The following is a 21,020-nucleotide window of genomic DNA, read 5'->3' on the forward strand; positions in this document are numbered from 1 at the left end:
TCGATCCCTTTGTCCTCAATTAATATTATCTTATATGTTTATATTAGTATGTTATCTTTCCTCCACTACAATTCTCAAATAAGGATGGATGAGAAAACAGAAAAATGTGTCTTGAATATGTTTTCATTTGAACTTTCTAAAAGCTGAACTTTATAAGAGCTTTGTAACATACTACCTCCGGTTTTTAATATAAGACCTCATTTAATTTTTATTTTGGTCTTAAATATAAAACGCCAATCCAATTTGTCTCTCATGTTTATCTATTTCTCCTTAATATAGTTCTTCTAATAATAGTAGTTCTAACCAATAAACTTGATTAGTAAGGATATTTTAGAAAAGACAACACCTATTTATTATAAATAACTAACTTAATTTATTTTCTTAATATATTTTAATTAATTAACTAGCTCTTATATTTAAGACTGGAGGTAGTATATTATTATAAATTTTTCATATTTTTATTTTGAATTAAAAGCTAAGGATAGGCACTAATTGCATGAGATTATAACTGAGATTAATCCTACAATCTCTCACTTACAAGGGGAGTTATTTTAATTTGCATCTTAAATAGAATAGATATGTCAAAATATAAACGGATATTCATTTAACTCACCTCAATTAGTTTGGCGAATTGAAAATTGAAACTTGACTCTTTAATTTATAGGATCAGAATGAGGCAGCCCAGCTAAATTACCAAAAAATTTAAAAACTTAAAAAAATAATATATCTTTAAACATTTAACATTCATTAATTTTTTTTTCTATTGACATTATTCTTTTTTTTTTGGGCTACACATAAGTATCTTTCTATTGGAGGCAATTCTATTTGAAGCATCATCGGGTACTAAATGTCAGCATCTCTCCCAATATGACTTATTTTTGTTACAATAAGGAAAGTTCATTAATCTTTTTATATATTTTATGGTAATGATTAAAAAAGATTTGCTTGAACATTTTAGGCAACAACAAGCTCAAGATTTGCTTAAAAAATTTTTCAATTTGAGCGCGTGGCTGCTCATACAATAGTTTTGATGACGGTGTATGTAGAAAATGAGATTTGATTTGATTTTATATTTTGAAATTTGTTTACAGGTTTTTCATTTGATTTTGTATATTTACGATATTTTTATAGATTTGATTTGGCTTTGTATATTTGAAATTTGATTTCGTATATTATGTTTAATCAGATTCTGATTTTTGCCTTAAAAAAAGAGAAAAGTTAACCCTTAAATAATAAGCATTAACTTTCACCACTTTTTAATTTTATTAGTGCCTGTTAAGTTATACTTCCCGTGGTTCAAAATATAAGCTAAACTTTATCCATTAAATTTCTCAAGAAACTAATTAAAATCAATTTAAAACAATAAATGTGTAAGGCATATATTTGTTTTTTCTAATATACCCTTATTAATGAAGATAATAAATAAAAGATGTAATAAATGAATTAAAGAGGAAAGAGAATATATGGGGGTAAAATTGGAAAAAACTCATTAAATGCTTGGACCAAAGTGAATATTATCTTTTAAAAAAAACCAACCCTTTTAAGAAAGTTTAGCTTATATTTTGAACCAAAGGGAGTAACAAGTATAACTCATAATATATACTCCTCCAGTCCTAAATATAAGACTCCTTTTGTAGTATAAATTTACAATACAAAAAGGATCTTATATTTAAGATCTTATATATATATATGCTATCAAGTGTTTTTTGGGTCAAAGTGTTATCAACTTTGGAATACTGTTTTTTGTGTGTACCAAGACATTCCCCAATCAAGAGCTAAGGATTAACACCAGCAAAGACTAAGTCTAGCAAAATGGATTAGTCTCTCACAATGTGGAAACCAAGATTCGAAGTCTATTGGGAGATGTGCTCACATTTTTGCCAGACAAAAAACAACCGAAGATTAATTCCTTTCAAATGTAGTACTGTCATATAAGTGAGAATCAATGTTTAAGTTATTCACATTTCTCAATTTGTACTTTGAACATACCTATCTCACTTAATGACGAGTAATGGATATACATGAATCAATATTTGAGCCATTCACTGGAGTGGACCAAAGGAAACGTATTCACCTTTTATCTGCATGTACATGACCTCTTTTATTAGATGATGATCCAACAATAGTAGTTGATTGTTGGCAAAAGAAAAAAAAACAACAGTAGTTGATTTTAAAATGATAAATTATTTTAACGTGTAGTAATATTTTCTTGAGTATAAAGGAGATTCATAAAATCATTCTAATTATAGAGATCGAGATATGAGAAATGAACCTTACAATTTATAATCCGTAAATAGTGTGGTAATTTATTATAAATTTTATTACTATATTCATGCATGATAGTATTGTACATTGTGTTCGTATTATATATAGAATAATCATTACAGGAGGTTCCTGGGGAACAGAGTATGGTCATCCGTACGTAATAAGCATGGATTCACATTATTTATGAGCCGCGGCTGAAAGTGTGTGTGTATAAGAACCAACAATTCGCAAGTTTCAAAGAAGTGATCCAAAAACACAGACACAGAGAAAGAAGTGGGAGAGAAAAAGGAAGAGCCATGTCTGGAGCCCATCCTCCTTGCGTCACTGGTGGCTGTACTGATCCAACATGCTGTGCTCATGGTATCGTCTCTTTTTCTCTCTAACTATATATATTCTTCATTAGTTAATATTAATACACAATAATCAACTTCAGCGATCAAAACCACTTTTGTTTTGTCCCAAAAAAAAAAGAATTTAATTCTAACAAAAATCATAGCCAATCAAGCTATGTCCGATCAAAGTAAGTTTTGGAAATTATATATGATAGTCATACCCCCTTGAACATAAATATATCAGAAGCTTTAAATATCTGAATTTTTTTAGAGGTAAAAAGTGGATGAGCAAGATATGATTATTATTTGGTTGTGGTGAGTGAAAAAGGGTACAGAGTAAGCTGGCCAGAAATGGTGGGAAAGGATGCTGACGCGGCAATTAGCGTAATCAACAAAACCAACCCATTGGTGAGTGTGGTTAGGGTTCAGCAAGGCCAACCTGTGTCTCATGACTTCTGCTGCAACCGTCTCTACCTCTTTGTTGGTCCCAACAACAAGGTTGTCTCCCTTCCCCAAGTTGGCGGACCACTTCTTCTTCATAGTTATATCAATAAGTATGTTCCCACCGAATAAACTATAAAGGTAGTCCAGTTTGTGACTATGCCTCTTCATATATATCACTAATAAGGGAATATTGGCTGTTTTGCCTTTCATCTGTACGACGCATTTCTGTACCTATCAATGAGATATTATATTTGTTATCCTCCTCCTCGCGTTTTTTTCCCCCTTCTTATCTTTTATTTTATAAGAGTATCTCGTAGTATACCAACTTCAAAGTATAGCACATTACCTAAGATTATAAACGTATTTCCAGAAATTGTCTTATGTGGCACATTGCACATCGGTGAACTTCAAAAGGGTTGAACGAAAAGGTATTACAATTTATAGATCCATTTAAGTTTGTAATCATTGACGTTGTTTGACAATTTCTGTTCCAGTGAACCGAAATGCACCTCACGAGAAAATCAATAGTCGTGCTTTTCTGCGGCCAGAAACACGGAGGAAGCTCTACGACAATATGTGAACATTCAGATGTAATCTAAAGGACTTTAACCAGCTAGCAAGATAAATACAGTAACTAAATTATCACCATATATCGATCAACAATGAAGAACAATGGGTCGAAATGTCTGGAAAAGAGTATATATTAAATGTTTATGACTCCTATCCGACCAGAGAAGATGAACCAATCCTCCTCAAAATGTCAAGGATTTAAACCTAGGGATACGGTAGTACGAGTCCCTTGTGCAAAAAATCAAATTCCAAGCATCTGCGTAGTGATTAAGGGTGAAAACAAGCCAAACTTTGTCTTTATCAGGCCAGGACTATTTAGTATTTAGTAAAAAGCTGACCTAAGCCTAGCCTGTGACCTATTATAGGTTTTTTCCCCCAGTCTGAGTCTGGCATGTATAAAGGCCTGGCCTAATTTGAGCCTATTAAAAAAACCTGTAATTTTAAAAATTTCAAAAATGCATAATAAAAAATGCATAGACCAATAAAAAAAGTAAAATATACATAAAACATAATAATTATTTTTTATTATTATATTTTATTTAAATTTTAATGTCATAAGTAATATTTTAAATTTTAATTACAGTTAATATTATTGAAAACAAGTTCTAACTAAGTATATATTAAAATTTGAAATAAGACTATATATAAGTATAAAATTAAAATTAAAATTAAGATAAATGAACAGGCCAGGCCTAATAGGTTACAAGCTTTTAAAAAGCTTAGACCTGACTTATTAGGCTAAATAGGTCATCAAAAAGGTTTGGGCCTTTTTTCTATTTTGAAACAGACCAGGCTAAATGCAAGGCAGCACCATAGGCCCCTAACAGGCCGCCTAGCTGTTTTCACCCCTGGCAGTGATAAACTCGTACCTTTAATTATTCCCCCAAGAGTCCTTGATGTGATGATATTAACTGCTACACTATTGAATTAGACTCAAATATCTCTGATAATTGTTTTATAGTAAAAATTAGGAAAATTAGTTATGGAACAAGCATTTTGCTCATATAAACGTGAAAATTAGTTAGTTAAGAATGATTTAGCCTCTGGTCTTTCCAGGCTTAGTCTTGATTAAAAAAATAGAGTTTTTGGTGCCTGTAATTACAGTTTTTATAAAGGAAAATGAATAAAGTCTTCCTTTAAATCTAAGAAGAGAGCCTCAAATGACAACACATTTCAATTGCTTTAGCTATAGTTAATGACTATTTAAAATGTATTTGGACTTTATTTCTTTTGTCTCAAGATGACACATCGAAGAATCAGTTTTTTTGCAATTTTTTTATTTTACTTTTAATAGAAAACTTTATTGTTTAACACGTAATTTAGATATAACTGTGTTTTATGTTAGAAACTTAATTGCATGTTTGATTTCTGACTTTTTTTATTAATTTATTATTTTTATATTTATAAACTAATCATATAAACTAGATTATATATATACACACACTTGTAAGCTTTCGGATTAGTTTAACCATACATATATGTTATGAAAAGGCTAAAGTATACATTTGGTCCTTTAACTTCATGTAAGGTTTCGATTTGGTCCCTTAATTTTAAAAAGTATACTTTTAGTCATTTAATCCCAAAACTGTTAGTCTTAAATGATTTTTTTTTTGTAACAATCATGGTTGTTTTGAATATTAAATTTAATATGTTAGCATTTAATAATACTTTACCAGTATTCAAGAGCTTAATATCATCATTTTTTGTTAACAGTTTTTAGGTTAGAGGATTAAAAGTTTACTTTTTAAAGTTAAGGGACTAAATGAAATCTTGTGTAAAATTAGAAGACTAAAAATATACTTTAACCTTACAAAAATATAAAAGATAATTTGAATATGAAATATTAAAAAAGAATTTTAAAATATTTATTAAAAAAAGTAATTGTTTGGTGGGCCAATTTGTCAACCCACTTGAAGCGGGTTTGTGTCAACAAAATACTAACCCTGGCCAATCCACAAACCGTTACAAGTAGCAACCCCGTTGTGCACTTTACCAAGCTTTTGTATTAATATGACGTTAATGAATAGTATTGTCAACGCTTGCCCATATAATTGCCGCAGTAGTTTAACATTTCAGGCAACATGAAGCTCAAGAAAGCTTTTTCAAATTTGAACGTGTTGCTGCTCATAAAGTTTTGACCTTTGACGGTGCATGCAAAACTTGAAAAGGAGATTTCATTTGACTTTATATTTGAAACTTTCTGTAGATTTTTTTTATTGGATTTTTTATATTTAAAATACGTTTATGTATTTGATTTGGTTGTTTATATTTAAAATTTGACTTCAAATATCATGTTTATATCAGATTATGATTTTTTTCTTGAAAAAAGAAAAAAGAAAAAGAGAAAAGTTAGCCCTTCGATTGCCCGTGGAGGATAACCTATAGTCTCACTCAAAAAAAAAAACTACCATTTTATCAATGTAATGTATAAATTGACCCTTTTTTGTTAGAATAGGGCGACAAGAAACTTAAAATAGAGGGAAAATTAATATTTGGTAACTCTAGCATTATTACCGTTTTACTAAAATTACTAGCGAGGTTATTACAAGTAAAAGCAACCTCAAAAACCAACCTTTGAGTTGTTCGGTTTCTTTCTAACCCGGATAATGCATCATCATGCCATCGAAATCTCGTAACAAAAAGGATAAGAAAGTAATCTATTCCTCCGGTCCTAAATATAAGACCCTTATACTAGTGTGTATAAGGATCTTACATTTAGGACCGGAGGAGTAACATTTAAGAAGGGGTAATACGAAGCATCATATAAATTCTTGCAAAACATTTGAGACTTCTCGTTTTGTGCTTCCTTCTTATTTCTTACATTCAATAATTAATGGCGTTAAAATTGGGAAACGAGAGGCCTTGGATGTCCAAATTGATATTTTATTCTTTCTTCTTGTTTTCTTTACTACCCATCACCATGGCAAGCCCAGACTCCTTCATTGGTGCCCCAAACAGTAATGCTAGTTCTACTCAGAAGCTTGACGTTGAGCAGATTTTGAAGAATTTGAATAAACCAGCTGTTATATCTATTCAGGTGTGCGTGTTTGTGTGTAGCAACTTCAATGCTATATATTGAGCCAATTTTTAATCATCTAGTATTATTTTCTTTTTAATTATGTGTTTGAACTTGGTGGGTGCTTAAAACATACAGAGTCCTGATGAAGATGTAATTGATTGTGTTGATATTTTAAAACAACCAGCTTTTGATCACCCAAAGCTTAAAAATCACAAAATCCGGGTAAGAACATTTTCCTTTTGTGTTTTACTATTCCTCTAATTCAGAATTTTGATGCTAGATGATACAGTCAATTATTTCTCATTTGGCTTTAGATGAGGCCAAATTCTTACCCAGAAGGGATGATAATGAAAGAAAGTAATAATGGGTCTTCAAAATCAGCACCAATTCCTCAATTATGGCACCAAAATGGAACTTGTCCAGAGGGAACCATTCCTATAAGAAGGACAAGAGAAGAAGACATATTGAGAGCAAGTTCTGTTCAACAATTCGGAAAGAAAAATCTCAAGAACATCCCTCCGACAGCACCAAACGTTGGCCATGAGGTGTACTTGTGTTATGCCCTCTATCAAATAAACGACAAGATTTTATTTCTATGTTTCGTTTTGCTTATTTCATGACTTTTCCCCCTATTTTTAGTTGCTTTGATGGCTTTGTTGCCTTTCAGTATGCCATAGCTTTTGCGAGAGGTGATAGATATTATGGTGCGAGGGCGACCATGAACGTTTGGAAGTCTAATGTTCAACAAAACGATGAATTTAGTATCTCTCAAATGTGGTTCGTAAATAATGATGATAGTCAAAATCTCAACACTATTGAAGCGCGCTGGTTGGATGGTACAATATATTTTATGCGTAAACATGTTTCGATATTTCTCCCTGTTATGTCTCTATATATCAATTGTATCTAATTATCCCCCATTTCTCTTAAACTCAAACAATTAGGTGAGTCCAGAACTGTTTGGAGATTATCGCGGCGGTTTTCTTAAAAACCGCCGTGGAAAATGAAAGCCTCTTCAACTTATTTACAAAAATGCCACCGTCTTTTTTTCCACGTTGTTTTTCTGCTTTACCGCCGTTATTTTGTGACGTTAAAAGTCTTTTTTCTAATAGCGTGCACCAGACTATTCACATATTGGACTGTAAGTTCAAATTTATTTGCAACCTACATTTTGTTTGTCCAAATCACACAATTATTATTGCAATGCAACAGACTGATTCATATAGAGATACTGGATGCTATAATCTCCTATGCTCTGGCTTTGTTCAACTCAATGCCGGAGTAGCTGTAGGATCCACCATCTGGCCATTATCTTCCTATGGGAATGCTAAATCCCAATATGAAATCAAGATCCTCATATGGAAGGTACCACTTTCAATATATTGTATGGATCCTTCGATCCTAAAAGTAGGACCTTGATAACTAATTTATAAAGACTGAAAAAGAAAATAGTTTAGTTAGTTATCTGTTAGAAATGTGTTAGTTTCTTAAAATACCATTTAATTAATCATTTGTATTAGAAACTACCTCTAACGAAAATCCCCTCAATAAGTACTATTAACAGAGATGATTTGGAGACTTTTGGAGACAGTGAATTGGGGTATTATATCCTTAAGACCAAATCCATGTTAGCTTCTACATTTAAAATCGGAGGAGTATATAGCTTGTGAATAATATAGCTTGTTAATGATTTGATGCTGACAATAAAAAGGATAAACTCAATGGAGACTGGTGGATGCAATATGGAGCGGACAAAGTTATGGGATATTGGCCTTCATCCATATTCACACACCTCTCTGATGGTGCATCATTGATGGAGTGAGGAGGTGAAATAATAAACTCAGAATATGATGGACAACACACAAGAACACAAATGGGAAGTGGGCATTTTCCTAGAGAAGGATATGGCAAAGCAAGCTAGTTCAACAACATCAAAATTGTTAATCGCAAAAATCAATTGGTGCGTCCTACTAACATTATGCCTTACTCTGATAATTCCAACTGTCATTCTATCCAAACCGGCTCTTCTCGTCGATGGGGCACTTTCTTCTATTATGGGGGTCCTGGCAGAAACCATAGTTGCCCTTGATGTTGTATAGTAGTTATAAGGTTTTATTAGAATTTCTATCAAATATTTGATATTTTTCTCGGTCTTCTTGGTTGGTCTCAGATGCTTCGTACATTGTGGATGAGAATATAATACAGCATTAATATATAGGTGAATGTGTATTATTGATTATGTTATTTGTATTTTAAGGCTTAACATGCTTGCATGTCTTGCCATCGCAGATTTTAATAAAATTCTTCCATCTATTAGAATATAATGAATTGTTTAAAGAAAAAGGAAAAATTGAAGTTGGAAAAAAATCACTTTGACGGTTAAAAAAAAAGGCAATTTGAAAAAGGTCAATGAGAAAGGAAAAAATATATAAAGGCATCGGTAATTCGGGAAAATCAATGGAATAGATAAGGTTTTTTTTTAAAAAAAAATCATGTTGTACTGCTCTCAATGATAAAATAAAAGAACAAGGGAAAGATAAGATATTCTTCTCCTCTGCGATGTTCTTCAATAATGGACCCCTGGTCAAACTAAAAAAATTCCCATATAGTGGATTTTTTTTCCGTTAATTGGTATATTTTCTTGGAAAAGTTTCACAAAGAGACTCGAAAATCACTAAATACTGGATGTTTGGTGCAAGTGACTGTGTAGTCAAAACTAGTTAAAGTATAGGAAACAATCTTGATTTAGGATTTAGTAATTTTCAATCCTTTTTGTGAGATTTTTTTAATTTTCTTTTAAGTTACCAAATCTTGTAATTATTAAATATTGGATACTATTGTTCTATATTTGTGTCAGGTAACGGTTAACAATGACCACATATCAATAAAGCTTAATGTAATTTATTCTTATGAACAAATATTAAAAGAGATACGGTAATAAATTATTAAATTTCATCAATATAAGCAAACCTCAGAAGGGACTGACGTAATTTATCCTTATAATTATTTATAATTATAATATTAAAAAGTTTCCCGAAATAATACTGCTTTCCTATTTTTGTAGCTAAACTCATTTTGGTAAGTAATTATGGTCGAATCATAGAGTGACTTCAGATTCAAGAGACTAGCGTCCTATAAATTTGTGAACCTTCAATTCTCCAACACCGACGCGAGCATTCTCACAGAGGAGCTATCTTAGCTTAGCTTGTTTTATATTTCCTCACCTTCAATGGCGGCAAACTCGGGATATTATAAGACTTACTGGGTAAAGAACTATGTCTTATTCTGCTTCATCTTGTTTTCTGTACCTATGGGGATATCAGACCAAGACAAGAATGGCGGTTCTGTTCTGAATCTTGAGATTCAGAAGCTTATGAACCAGTTGAACAGACCAGCTGTTAAGTCTATCAAGGTATACATACAAGTCATTTTTTTTTTTAAATGAATTTTCAATTTGACAAACAACAGCTCTCTGCCATTCTATATTTTATCATTGATTGGGCTAACCGTTGGTGTTTCAAAATCAGAGCCCTGATGGTGATATAATCGATTGCGTTCATATTTTAAATCAGCGCTTTCCAGAATCCGAAGCTCAGGGATCACAAAATTCAGGTAGCATAGTTTGCTTCAAGTTTCTTTTCTTTTTCACCGAACCAAAATTTTCTCTCATTCACAAGCTAATTATCTCCCATTTTATGAAGATGAGACCAAGTTTTCATCCAGAAGGAATGATGTTTGAAGAAAATGAAGCATCATCTTCAAAGCAAAAGCCAATTTCTCAGTTGCCACCAAAGTGGAAGTTGCCCAGAAGGAACCATTCCTATAAGAAGAATAACAGAAGAAGACATCTTAAGAGCAAAATCTATCCGAAGATTTGGGAAGAAGAACCACAAGAGCATTCCTGAGTTTAATTCTTTTAAAACTGAAGCTCAACACCAGGTATATATACTGTTGCCACTGTGCGTGTATCTCTGAATTTAAACACAACAACCTCTTGTTTTTTTTTGTAAATACAAGTAAATTAATGTAGTTTCTTCAGTTTTATGTTTACTTACTAACGTATTTTTCTTCTGTTGTTTCTTTGATGATTTTGGAACCTCTAGTTTGCCACAGTTTATGCGACGGGAGATAAGTATTATGGAGGCAAGGCATCCATGAACATTTGGGAACCCACAGTTGAAAAGCATAACGAATTTAGTAACTCTCAACTGGGGATACAAAATGGTAATACTAGCAAAGGTTACGATAGCATTCAAGCTGGCTGGCAGGTATATATTCTTTAACTTCTTTCCAAAAAGATTATATCCAAATATATTACATATCATCAACCAAGAAACTTCTCATTTCTGATGTGCTCACCAGAGTTTCTTTCTCCCTCTCTCTGTTTCTTGGTTTTCTTAATTTGGAAAATTAGGTGAATCCACAGCTATATGGAGATAATAACACCAGACTTTTTACATTTTGGACAGTGAGTTCAGCTTTGTTAATTCACATCCCAGATTGTAGTTTCATTAAACCATTCTCTTGGTTATTATCATTATATAACTAATTTACTGATTTTATATGACAAAATGACAGGCAGACTCAGGTCAAAGTACGGGATGTTTTGATATGCTTTGCTCTGGCTTTGTTCATCTTAACAATGGAGTAGCTGTGGAAGCCTCCATCCAACCGTTGTCTGTCTATGGCGACCTTAAATCCCAATTTGATATAGCCATCCTTATTTGGAAGGTACCCAACTCTTCATATCAGATTACACCAATATCATCATTCTCATTGAAATATAGCGTGTTTGTTTCCTCATATCAGATGAATAATTGAATCTGATATATGTGTTCCATCTGATATATATTTAGGATCCAATCAATGGAGATTGGTGGATGCAATATGGGAGAGATACAGTGGTGGGCTATTGGCCGTCGTCTTTGTTTGGACGCCTCTCTGATGGGGCAACAACGATACTGTGGGGAGGTGAAGTGTTAAACTTAGCATCTGAAGATGGGAAACACAGCATAACACAAATGGGAAGTGGACACTTTGCTGGGGAAGCTCAAGGGAGAGCAAGTTATTTCAGGAACATTGCAATTGTGAATGGCAAAAACCAATATGCGCCTCCTCCTAATGGTGTTGCCACTTACTCTGACCATGTCAACTGCTACAATGTGAAAATGGCATCTTCTGATGATGAACTCGGAGCCTACTTCTATTTTGGTGGTCCAGGAAGAAATCCTGATTGCCCTTGAGAGAGACACAGAGACACACACACAGAAGGGGGGGGGAGAGAGAGAGAGAGAGACTATTATTATACAGATATTTATATTGCTAGTTTTCTTTTTTCCTAATCATGATTTTTGTACGAATAAGAAGGCGACTTTAATTCTTTATTGTTCCCTTAGTTATATCAAATGTTCCTTTCTTATGTATTGGTCCCTTAGTTATATCAATTGCTTTTGATTATGTTGAGTTCTTTGAATTAACCTAGTAACTAAGAAGTACTCGTGGAGTGAGAAAAAGTTTAGTGAGACAAAACAAGTGCATTAAAAGGCATAACGTTTTCTTTTGAATGAAATTAAAAGGCATAACTTATGGGCTGTAATGGCAATGATGTGCAGCAACTTATTTCTCAAATGATCTCCTCCTTCTCATTGAAATTTTTGGGTGAATTATCTCTTTTTCTTGGGCATTGAGTTTCATCGCACAGAGGGTGGTTTTCATCTTTCCCAGAGGAAATATATCACAGAGTTGCTCAGTAAAACACATAAGCTTATGGCTGTATACAGAAGTGTTGCAGATTCTGTTTTAGATGTTCTTTGGCTTATTGCTGCGTTAAAAGCTTACTTGAGGCATTGGTTATTAGTAAAGAACTAAACTAAAAAAGCTTCTAAGAATAACAACGTAAAGTTACTTTTCTGCCCTTTTCCTTTTGACATATCTGATCAGTTTTCAAGACGAAAGATCATGGACAATCAGGGTTTCTCCTAGCACCACCAAAAAAGTACTTGCCCCAATTATCAGAAGTACCAAGTTGGACATTGTAGCAGTTGGATTGGTCAGTGTAAGTGTGAATGTCATTGGGAGGGATGGCTTGATTATTGCCATTAACAATTCTAATTTCCTTGAAAAAGCTAGCTTTCCCAAAACCACCTTCTTGAAAATGGCCACTTCCCATTTGTCTTGTGGTGTGTTGTCCATTAGATTCTGAGTTCACAACTTCACCTCCCGACATTATCTTTGTTGCCCTCTCAGAGAGGCGAGAGAACACACAGGCTGGCCAGTATCCCACACGTGTATCATTCCCATAAGACATCCACCAATCTCCTTTCTTCGGATCCTGCTCATCATCAAAACATAAATCGATCAAATCAATAATGTTTTACTAAAGTGGACAAATTAGTGTCTGAAGTAGATGTTTGTCTCACTAAATGGAAACTCACGTATGTCCCTCCCATGAATGGAAATAGAGATCCTTTCCAGGTGGAACTGGTGTTCAGGTGTAGAGAAAAAAAGAGAGGTTTGGTAGGCCCCACATGTTGTGAGGCCCACCAAAACTTCTATCTCTTTCTTCTTCTCTTGTGCCCTCCTCGCATTGAGAGATCCAGATATATAAGTATGATAGGAAATCTAAACATTTTGTGGAATCTATTTCTTAGAAAGTGTGTTTGTATCTGTAGATCTGTCTGGACAAAAAGTTGGTGCCTTCCAGATAAGAATGGTGATTTCATATTGGGAATTATTATCACCAAAGACAGACAATGGTTCTATGGTGTCTCCGAGGGCTATTTCATTGTTAACTTGAATAAAGCCAGAACAAAGAAGATCATAGCATCCGGTGTGTTTATCTGCATCAGCTCGAGTCAAGTGTAAAATGAAATGGTGAAATTAACAATATTGAAGATTATGATTTAAAGAAACTAAAATTTCAAGTTTAAGTTAGTGTCCAAAATGTGAAAAGCCTTGTGTTATTATCTCCAGACAGCTCTGGATTCACCTGATTTTCCAAACCAATAAAAAAGAGTATATCGCAGGTAAGCACATGAGAAATTAAAACTTAGTTTAGTATTATATTTTCTGAAATAAGTTTAGTAAGTGTTTTTTTTCCGGAAAAAATAATCATTTATTTCCTGTAATGTTGACTCAATTATAATTTGATTGTTGAAATTTACACGCTTCCAATCCCTTAAATTCAAACCTATTAATCAAATCAGTCCCTACATTGAAGGAAATCAACCTATCCTCGAAGGATTAATTGAGTCACGATCAAATTGAAAAGTATAGTGACTAATCAATTCAATAGCTAAAACTTGAGAGACTGAGTTTTACTGAATTAAATTTCAAGGAACTAATGAATGATGAATTGTGACTAAATCAAAATTACAATATTAAATGATTAATTTTCTTCTTTTTCTTGAGAAATTAAAGAGCATGCCCTCCAACCCACATGAATGCCATCGTAATTACTGGTACCACCATTTTGAACCCACACTTTAGAGTTACTAAATTCATTAGGCTCTTGAACATTGGGATTCCAAACGTTCATAGTTGCTTTGCCTCCATAGTATTTATCTCCCTGTACATACTGCCGCAAACTAGACCATCCAAATTCGTCAAAGAAAAAAGACAAGAAGAATATTAAATTAAATAAGTAAAAAAGAAAAAATCCAACAAAAGAGCTTTGTTCATGCACATAAACATATAAATTGATTGCCTTCTAGGGGGTAAAAAGTAGCAATGCTAATACCTGGCTTTGAGCTTGAGTTTGGAATGATTTAAACTCTGGGATGCTCTTCTGATTTTTGTTCCCGTATTGTTGGATAGGGTTTGCCCTCAGTATGTCTTCTTTTCTTATCCTTCTCGCATAGGAATGGTTCTTTCTGTGCAACTTCCTTTTTGCATCCATAACTGAGCAATTGGTGGCTTTGGCTTTTTTGAAGATACTACTCTACTTTCTTTGAGCATGCTTCCTTCTGGGTGAAAACTCGGTCTCATCATCAATTAAGCAAAAAAATTAAATATTCAGCTTTAAATTTGTGAATAAGAGAGAAAGCTAGAAAATAGAAGGGTACATATTGCCTTACCTTAATTTTCTCATTTATGAGTTTGGGATCACTAAAAGCTGGCTGATTTCACGGTCAATTATATCTCCATCAGGACTCTGATTTGAATAACCCAAATAATTATCAATTGGAATAAAGTTCAAAAATAACGAAAGGGACAAGTAATATGCTTTGACTCAGTAGTACAAATTAAATTAAATGTTGTTTTCAGTATGAAAGCAATATATTTGAATACAAATCTTAGTCAAAATTAATTAACATTTGTAAAACCTAAACAGGTAAGAACTGGACTACCTTGATAGATTTATGAGCTGGTCTATTCAATTTCTTCAAAAGCTTATGAATCTTAAGATTTTGATGGTAATGACCATCCTTCATGTGTTGGTCTGCTATGGTCACAGATACGGAGATCAACAAGAAGCATAACAAGACATTCGGTGGCCAAGTCTTCCCACCTCTATATTTTGCCGCCATCGTTGATTATGAGGAAAATGAAACCAGAACCTCTGTGAGAATCCTCAAGTTGGTATTCAAGAATTGAAGCACAGACACGATATATGTACGGGATAGGATATGGGGTGTGTGTGTCTGTGTGTGTGTGTGTGTTCATTCGTAAAACACACCAAAAACACAATTGAAATTCAAAGAATTCGAACCACCAAGGACATAATTATAGTCCATCAATAAAATTTATAAACTAATTAACATAATTCGCCATATAGAATATGTACTAATTAAAAACCTAAAAACATAGAAATGTTTAAAAGCAAATAACAAAAGATATTAGAGAATAAAAAATGATAACTGATATCACAATCTTTTTAGTTCTTTGAATTTGTTTCAGAACACATGCTTCTTGAAATATCAAATCCATGCTGAAAATGATTTGTTTTTGTGAAAAATGTAATTATTTGGATACTTTCCATATGCGTGCGCATGTGGATATGGATTTAATTACTCTTCCGGTCTTTGGTATAAGACTTAATTAACTAATTTGAGTAAATTAGGGATCTTAGTTAAATTAATTAATATTATCTGTTTTCTCTAAAACAACCTACTCATCTTTATTAATTCTCCCTCTCTGTCTCCTACTTGATTATTGTTAGAGTAATATTAACAGAGTTAATTTGAAAAAAAAATTAATAAATATGTAAAATAATTCTTATATATAAGATGAATATCAACTTTCAAATTAGTTTCTATATTAAGGACAGAAAGAGTAATATTAATGACAAAATATGACAACAACAATCATTGGAGTTTGGAGGTTTGTAATAAGGTTCACGTGCGTCGTACATACCCAGAGAATAATACGGTATTGGTCCCTCCCGCACATCGTCTTTCTTATGCATCATTTAAGTTCATTAAATTCGTTGATAACCATACAACGAATATTCGAATTCCGTCTAGAACATTTAAGTATGTGGTTTGTTTCGAAAAAATTGTACTCCTCCAGTCCTTAATATAAAACTCATTTAACTAATTTGATTAGACTAAGGAAGTCAGATAAGTTAATTAATTATAGAAAATATGACATGTTTTTCCTAAAATACCATAATTATCTTTCTTAATACTCTTTCTTACTCTTCTACTTGATTATGGTTGAGGGAGTATTCATAGCGTTAATTTAGAGAAAATTGATAAATATGATAAATGGGTCTTATATTTAGGACCAAAACCAACTTAACAATTGGGTCTTATATTAAGGACCGGATGAGTATCATAATATATAGCCTAATTTTAAATTTTTTTTTGCCAGAAACCTTTTTTTATTTTGGGCTCGGAACCTTCAAGTTAACTCCTCATGAATTTACCATGAAGACTGAATTTGGTTATTATAAAAGTCCCATCGTCAGGACCGGAGGAGTATTTTCTAAGATTAAGGAATCAAAATAAAGCCTTATATGAAGTCAAAAGATTAAAAATAAGCTTCCGCCAAGCTTTTTTCAAATTTATAAACATTTTAATCGCAAAATTATATGTTACTTCTTGCTATAAAAGGTACATTAATTTGATTCCCACCAGATTCAATCACCATTCTCCATGGTTCAAAATAACCAACAGAAGAGGGAAGCCCATGACTGCAAGAAGAAGGGAACGAGCCCAACAAACAAAAAAACCAACGATCCAACTGAACAAACGGAAAAAATCAAAAACCAAAATGACGGACCTGAAACCCTGATTCGGTTAGTTTAACAACCGGTGCCATTTTAAAAAGAATAAAAATGAAATATTATCAGTAAACCACATAGTGACATAGAGGCATATATATTGTAATGTTTTTGACCGGCAAGATTATGGAATTGATTCTTATGGATATTGGTTATTAAAATATTATTATAACGTATCCTTAATTGATACTAGAGGCATTTTCGCAAATGAATTAAATCCCGTCGAATCATAAAAATAATTTCACTTTTGAATGATGGAGAACATCTCAAATCCCTGACCTTTCAAACGTTGAACATATCGATTTGAGAATTCTGACGAAGGTCCTTCAATGGCAGCAACATCAGACGAAGCCAAGACTAGGTTAGGCAATGTGTTATGCTTTCTTCTTGCTGTTTTCAATATCCATGACGACTGCAGACCAAGACAGGAATGGTAGTTCTAATTATCACAATCTTGAGATTCAGAAGCTTTTGAAGAAGTTGAACAGACTACCTGTTAAATCTATAAAGGTAAACGATTTTTGTAACTACTGTATTTGACTCTTATTTTATCGGAATCGTTTTCTCATCATTGTCTTTGACAATGGGTAAAAAAACAAGAATTACATATCTGGTTTAATCTTATGTATTAAGCTATGGTGGATCATGTTATTGATTATAACATATTTAACTAAGTAATCACGTCCTAATTTTCTTTCTTGAATATGTATACTTAGATAATGATGAAACTTGGCATGTTTTATACATTTATTTATCATAACTGTTTGAAATAACATTTGTTGTTAATTATAAAAGTCAGAGCCCTGATGGAGATATAATCGATTGTGTTCATATTTCAAACCAACCAGCTTTTACTGACCCAAAGCTCAAAAATCACAAAATTCAGGTAAAATTAAACAAACCCCATCTTTATTTTAGTTTTCTCTTTGCACACAATTTTGAAGTATTATTTCATTCTATTGAAGATGAGACCAAGTTTTCACCCTGAAAAGAGTATGCTTGAGAAAAGTGAAGTGTCTGCAAAATCACAACCTGTTGCTCAATTATAGCAACAGAGTGGAAGTTGCCCAGAAGAAACCATTCCCATAAGAAGAATAAGAAAGGAAGATATATTGCGGGCAAAATCTTTCCAACAATTTGGAAAGAAGAATCTCAAGAACATCCCTCAATATGGATTTTTTGAAACTCAAACCAAATACCAGGTATTCTGTTGCATCTGTGCATCTCAAGTTTTTCCAAAATATTGAAAGCGTTAGTTTCATTCCAAACAGAAGCACCTTTATCATTATATGTATAAGCATGTTTCGGGATTTTTTTCTGGTGTACTTATTTAATACTCCTTTGGTCCTAAATATAAGACCCTTATATAGTATATATAAGGGTCTTGTATTATTTAGGATCGGAGGAGTATATTTTTAATGTTTCTTTGACAAACTTGGGTATGCAGTTTGCTGCAATCTATGTAAAAAGAGATAAATATTATGGAGGCATGGCAACTATAACCGTTTGTAATCCCCATGTTCAAGAGCACAATGAATTTAGTGACTCTCAGATCTCAATTCTAAACGATAACATCAGTAAAGGTTATAATAGCATTCAAGCTGGTTGGCAGGTATATATTCTTTAATTTATGTAAAAAATTAATTAAAAAGATATGTAAGAATAGAAAGTCATCACATCAAGCAAACATTTCAAGTTATTCTGTTTTTTCCAAATATCGAAAATCAGGTCAATCCCCGGCTGTATGGAGATAATAACACCAGATTTTTTACATTTTGGAGGGTGAGTTCAGTTTCTATTGATTTCTTATTCAAGGCATACATTCTCTTCATTATTGTTAAATATTTCTTGATATTACTTTACGTTTGATAGGGTGGTTCAGGTGAAAATGCTAGTAGGTGTTATGATCTTCTTTGCTCTGGCTTTATTCAAGTGGACCATCAAGTAGTCGTGGGAGCTGCCATAGAGCCCTTATCTGCCTATGGAGATAGCAAATCCCAACATGCTATCACCATCCTTGTCTGGAAGGTATACTGATTCTGTTTGTTAGGCTTTTGCGAAATCGAGTTGACTTGATTTAATTGATTTGATGTCCAAAAAATGGGAAAATTCCGATATCACTTACAGATTTGTAACTAATTTGTGGAAAAGAACAAACATATTCGTGGAAAAGACCCCATATATAAATCCTTGAGTTAAGACCGAATAGATTCATCATTCCAACATTCATTTTACGATATTTTACAAAAATTAAAAAAATTAGTTAAACTAGTTAACCCTAAAAAATATACATTGATTTTTCTTAAACATTCCCTTTAATCATTTGAATTGAAATTATTTCTCCATAGAAACCCCCTTAACATGTGCATAGAATATGGATCGTTTGAGGGAAAATTATAAATTTGAGAAATAAAATAAATTAAAATATCATATCTAAAACTAGAATAAACACTTAACTAGTTCATATATTTAGGACAGGAGGGAGTACATCCCTATTTATATAGCAATGTCATGTATGTGTTTTTTTTTTTGGCCAAAAGCAATGTAATGTTGTTAGCCAACGATGTATTGTGCTCTTTTGATGAGAATAAGGATTTTGAAAATGATGAGCAGGATCAAAAGAATGGAAACTGGTGGCTGCAATATGGGCCTGATGAAGTCGTGGAATACTGGCCAGCTTCTCTATTCCCACTTCTGTCTGAGAGCGCAACAACAGTAGGATGGGGAGGTGAAGTGTTAAATCAAATGGCCAACACACTACAACACAAATGGGAAGTGGTCATTTTCCTCAAGTAGGTTCTGACAAAGCTTGCTTTTTCTGGAATATTAAGGTTGTTAGTGGCAACAACCAAACTATGCCTCCTAATAACATTCGCACTCGGGTTGACCAGCCCAACTGTTACAACGTCCAAACTGGCCAATCTAATGACTGGGCCAACTACTTCTCTTTTGGTGGACCTCGAAGAAACCCTAGTTGCCCATGATCATTCATCTTGAAAACTCATTTATATCAAGACGAACCAAAGATAAAGAGTTGCGATTATGAGGCTTTTTATATTGTTTGCATTTTAAATATTTAGATCTCAAAATAGATTTGCTGATTAGAGCCGGAAAAATGGGTTGAGCCTGTCAGGCCGACCCCTTTAAGTCCTGAAATTACAAGGGCCAGGCTTGAAATTTTTCCCCTCAAATAGAAAACAGGCCCTGGAGGGTTGAGGGTTTAAAAGGACCGACCCTGCAGGGCCTAGGGTCGGCCCGTTTAGGCCCTTTTATTTTATTTTTATTTTTTAAAAATATTTTTGTGTAATTTTAATATTATTAATTTTTTACATTGTTAATGATATTTAGTTATTATTATCATTTTAAAATTAAATTTCACATAATGGTTTGATTTATTTAGTTTTAGATAATAATTTGTCCAATTAAATTTTTAAAAAATGGGTTAATTTGGACTTTAATAATAACTTGATTTATATCATATGTGTTGATATTTTTAAACTATATATATTTGATAATAGAGTATTTTTATACTTATATAACTTGTGATTCTATAATTTGAATTAGAAATTTATGAGTTTTAACAACAATGTTTCTCACACCAAAGTAAAATAACAACTAGATTGCAAAATTTAAAAGTAAAATTCCTATAAAGAAGAAAAACTTGATATTTTTGTTACGAAAGAAAAGTATACTTATGAAGAAGAATAATTGATTATAGTGATGATAAAGTTTCAAAAGATTAATAATAGTGTTTATCTATTGCACAATTGCACTATAGATGAAACTTTTAGATGTTGTTATCTTGTTAATAAATGTTTTAGATGTTCTTGGATGTTGATGGATATTTATATATAATGATATTTTGTATTTGTGGCTTAATTTTATTCATATTTATGTCTTTTATTAACAATTTTATTGGTTCATTTTAATTTTTTTGATAAAAAATATGAGAAATATAAAAAAAAATAATCATTTTTTTCCTTAAACGGGTCGAAAGCCCGCGGGCCGGCTCTGAGCCTGTTAGCTTAAGGGCCGGGCCTAGCAAATTGAGATATTTTTTAAGTTTCGGCCCTGTAGGGCTGGCCCTTTTAAGCCCGTTAGCCCTGTAGGGCTGGCCTTGATTCCCATGCTGATCAAAGAAAACCGTTTTTAATGACTGTAATTG

General features: G+C 32.7%; 3 protein-coding genes and 1 pseudogene across 3 annotated transcripts; 3 read left to right on the forward strand and 1 right to left on the reverse strand.

Annotated features, from left to right (window-relative positions):
- Positions 1-6,531: 6,531 nt before the first annotated feature.
- On the forward strand, positions 6,532-8,719 carry LOC114744830 (uncharacterized; annotated as a pseudogene).
- A 1,221-nt stretch (positions 8,720-9,940) lies between these two features.
- Positions 9,941-11,873, forward strand: LOC114744831 (uncharacterized). Its single transcript, XM_028932976.1, has 5 exons — positions 9,941-10,042; positions 10,734-10,898; positions 11,045-11,098; positions 11,209-11,361; positions 11,487-11,873. The coding sequence occupies exons 1-5, from the start codon at positions 9,941-9,943 to the stop codon at positions 11,871-11,873; spliced, it is 861 nt and encodes a 286-aa protein (XP_028788809.1).
- Positions 11,874-12,586: 713 nt separating this feature from the next.
- Positions 12,587-14,527, reverse strand: LOC114744832 (uncharacterized). The gene is given in 5 exon segments (XM_028932977.1): positions 12,587-12,961; positions 13,327-13,478; positions 13,543-13,618; positions 14,057-14,206; positions 14,369-14,527. Coding segments are annotated over 5 exon segments (912 nt in total).
- A 2,733-nt stretch (positions 14,528-17,260) lies between these two features.
- On the forward strand, positions 17,261-19,839 carry LOC114744833 (uncharacterized). Its single transcript, XM_028932978.1, has 7 exons — positions 17,261-17,365; positions 17,905-18,057; positions 18,303-18,467; positions 18,584-18,637; positions 18,728-18,883; positions 19,469-19,588; positions 19,687-19,839. Exons 1-7 carry the CDS (start codon positions 17,261-17,263, stop codon positions 19,837-19,839), a joined length of 906 nt encoding a protein of 301 aa, XP_028788811.1.
- Positions 19,840-21,020: the final 1,181 nt, after the last annotated feature.

The sequence above is a fragment of the Neltuma alba genome, unplaced genomic scaffold (genome assembly GCF_004799145.2).
Source record: "Neltuma alba isolate B1F8T4 unplaced genomic scaffold, ASM479914v2 tig00004456_pilon, whole genome shotgun sequence".
In the NCBI taxonomy this organism is placed as follows: Eukaryota; Viridiplantae; Streptophyta; class Magnoliopsida; order Fabales; family Fabaceae; genus Neltuma; species Neltuma alba.